At 32.7% G+C, this 6125-nt stretch overlaps 1 protein-coding gene across 1 annotated transcript; it reads left to right on the top strand.

Moving 5' to 3' along the window:
- Positions 1-2742: 2742 nt before the first annotated feature.
- Positions 2743-5205, top strand: LOC133312471 (bidirectional sugar transporter N3-like). The gene is made up of 7 exons (XM_061513671.1): positions 2743-2782; positions 2860-2890; positions 3007-3217; positions 3301-3462; positions 3609-3728; positions 3828-3916; positions 5139-5205. Exons 1-7 carry the CDS (start codon positions 2743-2745, stop codon positions 5203-5205), a joined length of 720 nt encoding a protein of 239 aa, XP_061369655.1.
- The last annotated feature ends 920 nt before the right edge of the window (positions 5206-6125 follow it).

Raw genomic sequence — 6125 nt, forward strand, 5'->3', positions numbered from 1 at the left:
CTTTTTGTGTGCTTTATTTTTTCTGTACTATTTTTTCTTACTATCTCTATTGGAGAGAGAAAAAAAGAAAAAAAAAATACAAGTGTTGCATTCTTATTGGAAGGACTACAAATACGAGGATCATAACAAATTTTAATAAATTTTTCCACTTTGTGCTATCTTTTCCCCTTTTTGTGTGCTTTATTTTTTCTGTTCCATTTCTTTTTTTTTCTTTCTCTCTCTATTAGAGAGAAAAAAAAATAAAAAAAAAGAAATACAAGTGTTGCATTCTTATTGGAAGGACCACAAATACGGGGATCATAATAAATTTTTCCACTTTGTGCTATATTTTCCCTTTTTTGTGTGCTTTATTTTTTCTGTACCATTTATTTTTTTTTTTCTTTCTCTCTCTATTGGAGAGAGAAAAAAATAAAAAAATAAAAAAAAATAAATACAAGTGTTGCATTCTTATTGGAAGGACCACAAATACGGGGATCATAATAAATTTTAATAAATTTTTCCACTTTGTGCTATCTTTTCCCCTTTTTTTGTGCTTTATTTTTTCTGTACCATTACTTTTTTTTTTCTTTCTCTCTATTGGAGAGAGAAAAAAAGAAAAAAAAATACAAGTGTTGCATTCTTATTGGAAGGACTACAAATACGGGGATCATAATAAATTTTTCCACTTTGTGCTATATTTTCCCTTTTTTGTGTGCTTTATTTTTTCTGTACCATTTCTTTCTTTTTTTTCTCTCTCTATTGGAGAGAAAAAAAAAAATACAAGTGTTGCATTCTTATTGGAAGGACCACAAATAAGGGGATCATAATAAATTTTTCCACTTTGTGCTATATTTTCCTTTTTTGTGTGCTTTATTTTTTCTGTACCAATTTTTTTTTCTTTCTCTCTCTATTAGAGAGAGAGAAAAGAAAAAAAAATTAAATACAAGTGTTGCTTTCTTATTGGAAGGACCACAAATACGGGGATCATAATAAATTTTTCCACTTTGTGCTATATTTTCCCTTTTTTGTGTGCTTTATTTTTTCTGTACCATTTCTTTTTTTTCTTTCTCTCTCTATTCGAGAGAAAAAAAAAGAAAAAAAAATAAACACAAGTGTTGAATTCTTATTGGAAGGACCACAAATAAGGGGATCATAATAAATTTTTCCACTTTGTGCTATATTTTCCCCTTTTTGTGTGCTTTATTTTTTTTGTACCATTTTTTTATTTCTCTCTCTATTGGAGAGAGAAAAAAGAAAAAAAAATACAAGTGTTGCATTCTTATTGGAAGGACCACAAATACGAGGATCATAATAAATTTTAATAATTTTTTCCACTTTGTGCTATCTTTTCCCCTTTTTGTGTGCTTTATTTTTTCTGTACCATTTTTTCTTTCTCTCTCTATTGGAGAGAGAAAAAAAGAAAAAAAAAATACAAGTGTTGCATTCTTATTGGAAGGACTACAAATACGGGGATCATAATAAATTTTTCCACTTTGTGCTATATTTTCCCTTTTTTGTGTGCTTTATTTTTTCTGTTCCATTTCTTTTTTTTTCTTTCTCTCTCTATTAGAGAGAAAAAAAAATAAAAAAAAAAAAAGAAATACAAGTGTTGCATTCTTATTGGAAGGACTACAAATACGGGGATCATAATAAATTTTTCCACTTTGTGCTATATTTTCCCTTTTTTGTGTGCTTTATTTTTTCTGTACTATTTCTTTTTTTTTTCTTTCTCTCTCTATTGGAGAGAACAAAAAATAAAAAAAAATAAATACAAGTGTTGCATTCTTATTGGAAGGACCACAAATACGGGGATCATAATAAATTTTTCCACTTTGTGCTATCTTTTCCCCTTTTTGTGTGCTTTATTTTTTCTGTACCATTTCTTTTTTTTTCTTTCTCTCTCTATTCGAGAGAGAAAAAAAGAATAAAAACAAGTGTTGCATTCTTATTGGAAGGACCACAAATACGGGGATCGTAATAAATTTTTCCACTTTGTGCTATCTTTTCCCCTTTTTGTGTGCTTTATTTTTTTTGTACCATTTTTTCTTTCTCTCTCTATTGGAGATAGAAAAAAAAAAAAAAATACAAGTGTTGCATTCTTATTGGAAGGACCACAAATACGAGGATCATAATAAATTTTAATAATTTTTTCCACTTTGTGCTATCTTTTCCCCTTTTTGTGTGCTTTATTTTTTCTGTACCATTTTTTCTTTCTCTCTCTATTGGAGAGAGAAAAAAAGAAAAAAAAATACAAGTGTTGCATTCTTATTGGAAGGACTACAAATACGAGGATCATAATAAATTTTAATAAATTTTTCCATTTTGTACTATCTTTTCCCTTTTTTATGTGCTTTATTTTTTCTGTACCATTTCTTTTTTTTTCTTTCTCTCTCTCTATTGGAGACAGAAAAAAAAACCAAGTGTTGCATTCTTATTGGGAGGACCACAAATACGGGGATCGTAATAAATTTTTCCCCCTAAAAATCCAAGTGTTGCATTCTTATTGGGCAGACCACAAATACGGGGATCATAATAAATTTTTCCCCCTAAAAATCCAAGTGTTGCATTCTTATTGGGCGGACCACAAATACGGGGATCATAATAAATTTTTCCCCCTAAAAATCCAAGTGTATCATTCTTATTGGGCGGACCACAAATACGGGGATCATTTCTTTTCTTTCTCTCTCTATGTCGGCTTGTATATAAATAGCACCGGTTGCTAACACATCCTCATTGAGTGTAAAGAGGAAAAGAAGAGAGAGGATGGCTATCAACAATCCTTTGGCTTTTACTTTTGGCTTAGGTAACACACAATGGTCATCATCATAGCTATATTTTTCTAAAGCAAACAAATTAACATATTCTCCTTTTGATGTCTAGGTAACATCACTTCCTTCATGGTGTTTTTGCTGTAAGTATATTATATATACCAATTAATTGTTATACTTCCATTTAACTAATGAGTAAGACCTATTTAAATTTTAATCATTAAACATAACACCGTGTTTTGCCTTTCCTGAATTGCAGGCCAACGTTTTACAAAATATACAAAAAGAAATCAACTGAAGGTTTCCAATCATTGCCTTACTTGGTGGCATTATTCAATTGTGTGCTATGGTTATCCTACGCGTTTGTCAAAAAAGATGCTTTTCTCCTTCTTTCAATTAACTCAACTGGATGTTTCATAGAGATTATCTACATTATCATGTACATAATCTATGCTCCTGAGGATGCCAGGGTATATATATGAACCCCAACTATGTTGATATATATATCACATTTGTCATGAAAGTTTATACTAAACTTTTTAATTAATTGCAGATCTTAACCATTAAACTATTTGTGGCGATGACCGTGGTCTCCTTCGCCCTTATCTTCTGCACCACATATTTTGCTCTACATGGTTCCCTCAGTGTGCAAGTCCTTGGATGGATTTGTGTCGCAAAAGCAGTGAGTGTCTTTGCAGTACCTCTAAGCATTGTGGTGAGTAAAAATTCTTCAATGCTTCTAAGTAGCCAACTATCAAATCTTTAGGATTGGATTTATAGGTCCCATGATCATTACTTACTTCATTCCTAACCAATATGGGACTTAATTACATCATTTGCCTATTATGTGTCACTATGCAGGCACAGGTTATTCGAACAAAGAGTGTACAACTTATGCCTATAACTTTGTCATTTTTCCAGACATTAAGTGCCACAATGTGGTTTACACATGGTCTCTTGCTGAAGGACATATGCATTGCTGTAAGTATCTTTCACATTGAGTTGGTTTAATAAGAAAGCAACATTATCAATTAATAATCAGCTATTAACGCTTTTTTTTTTTTTGGCCATTTTATGCAGCTCCCAAATGCGTTGGGTTTTGTTCTGGGGCTAGTTCAGATGGTGCTATATGCTATTTACAGGAATGCTAGTTCCCAATCCCAGTGGCTGCCAAACGGCGTTGTTGATGACGTGAATCAACAACTAGTAGAGAAAAAAGGTGTAGAAGATGCAAAAGATCTTGCATGAGAAAAGCGTGGAAGCCAGTGACTTCCCTCTGTGATATCTGCCTTATCTTTATATCTACGTTTGCTTATCAGGTCATGTGTGACTTGATTTCAATACAATAATTTTCTCCTTCCACTTAATAAATTGGCATAATATATATGTCCAAAACTTAATTAATTAATATGCGTTTACTCCATTTATCTATTCCTATATATATAAACTCAAGCGGCCGGAATGTTTTCAAGTATTGCAGCGCCTACTTTCATGAATTATATGAGAAAAAACAATATATCAATGATAAATGGTAAAAAATAATAATACAATAATCATATAAAAGTGGGCAAAGATTTGTGCGAATGGATAACTTAAGATGGATGCAGACTTTTAACAAAATACTTTGTAATAAACTTCTTTTTCACAAGGTAATACTTCTCTTATGTTACATAAGAGAAATATTATCTCATGCTCAAACAATAGTTAAGAGAAAGAAAAAAGTTGAAGGTAAGAGAAAAAAAATCTTGTGAGACTCATTTGAAAAATTTGAATGTAGGAGATAATAACTTTTTTACGTAACATAAGAAAAGTAATTCCCTTTCACAATTCACTACAAGAAAACCGCTATACAGAGTCGGTGTCTTGCTGTCCGTTTTAAAAACCGAGCCTACATCTAGTGATTAACAGCTGCCCTAAGCTAGTTAAAGTTTTTTTTCTCTCTCTCTCTACGCTAAGTATTCCCTCGGGGGTGTTTGATCAATTTGGGACTTTTTTGCTTTAAATTTACGAATTTGGTACGTGGATGAAAATAATTACGATTTGGGGTCTTTAAGTGCCGCCGAGAGAACCCAGCGTATCTAAATGACGCCCCCGGGTAGGATTGTGCAAAAAAACCGGTGCACCATAACCACTTTTAGAACCGACCCAAATTGAATTAAAAAAACCGTTTTTCCAAACCAAATTGTAAACCAGAACCACTTTTAATATTTTAAAATAAATCAATTCTGAACCAATTCTAAATCTATTTGTAACCGGTTAAAACCGAACCACATTTTTACTTCTCTCGACGAAGTTCCCAAATCACTGAAGAAGAACCCTTCTTCCGCGGCAGCGATGAAGAAAAACTTCGGCACTCTCGCCGATCACATCCGCGAGGACAGGATCATAGAGCAACTCGACGAGAAAACAACCAAGATCACAAGTTCCATTAGCTCCAAGGAAAACGATAGACCAATAATCATTGGTGGTTCAATGAGGTGTTTGGGAACACCATCATCATCATCGTCATCTTCTTCTTCTGTTAAGAAACACGGTTCAAAAGGTTCCACCATTTTTCCGCGAAGATTGTCTGTGGACGAGAATGCTAAATCCTTGTCTTCACGAAGAAAATCTTATCTTTGACGAACTCTGTTGATTTAGAATCTGAATATGGTGCCAAAAAATTGGGAGTGGAGGTTCCATCGAGGTACATGAATGATGTAACGACAAGAAGGGGTAGAAGAGGAACTTCAGATTCCAACATTCTGAATGTGAATGTGAACAGTGATTCCCCTGTGTTGAAGATATTCACATTGAAAACAGCGATAAAGAGGGCTAATTCGCTTACTGGGTACAAGAGTTCTAAGTCTCAATGGGCTTTGTCACCTGGAATGTCAGATTCACCGGTGACAAAATTTTTGTTGGAAGATTCGTGGTCAATAGCTACTTGAAGTAAGCTCGAGGGTTTTGTTGGAAGATTCGTAAGCTCTCTTATGTATATCTTGACTGCGAGAAAATTTTTTTTATTAATTTTTTAAAATAACAAAATTTGTTTTGGGTATGTATTATGACAACAATGTATGTTCTGGTTTTTTGGGTTTTCTTTCAACTACAAAATGTTGGCTTTACTTAATTATAATAGAAAAATAGCTTCTTAGCGGGAAGCTTTCTTAGCAGCATTTTGTTTTGGATAAAGAAAAAGCGATAATCCAATTAAGCAGATCCTGTTATTTAAAAACGAGAAAACAGATTATGATTCATATTCCTTGGTTATTGTTTTGTTGTGGGTTTCTTAACTTTTTACTGATAGTTTTGCTTTCTTTCATATTTTGGTTTCCTCATTTACTGATTGTTGGACTGTAGTTTTCTATAGGCTTCGCTTTTCCTAAATGTTCTTTT

Source organism: Gastrolobium bilobum, unplaced genomic scaffold (genome assembly GCF_033153095.1).
Source record: "Gastrolobium bilobum isolate Gb01-03AN ecotype WA unplaced genomic scaffold, APGP_CSIRO_Gbil_v1 utg22259, whole genome shotgun sequence".
Taxonomy (NCBI): Eukaryota; Viridiplantae; Streptophyta; class Magnoliopsida; order Fabales; family Fabaceae; genus Gastrolobium; species Gastrolobium bilobum.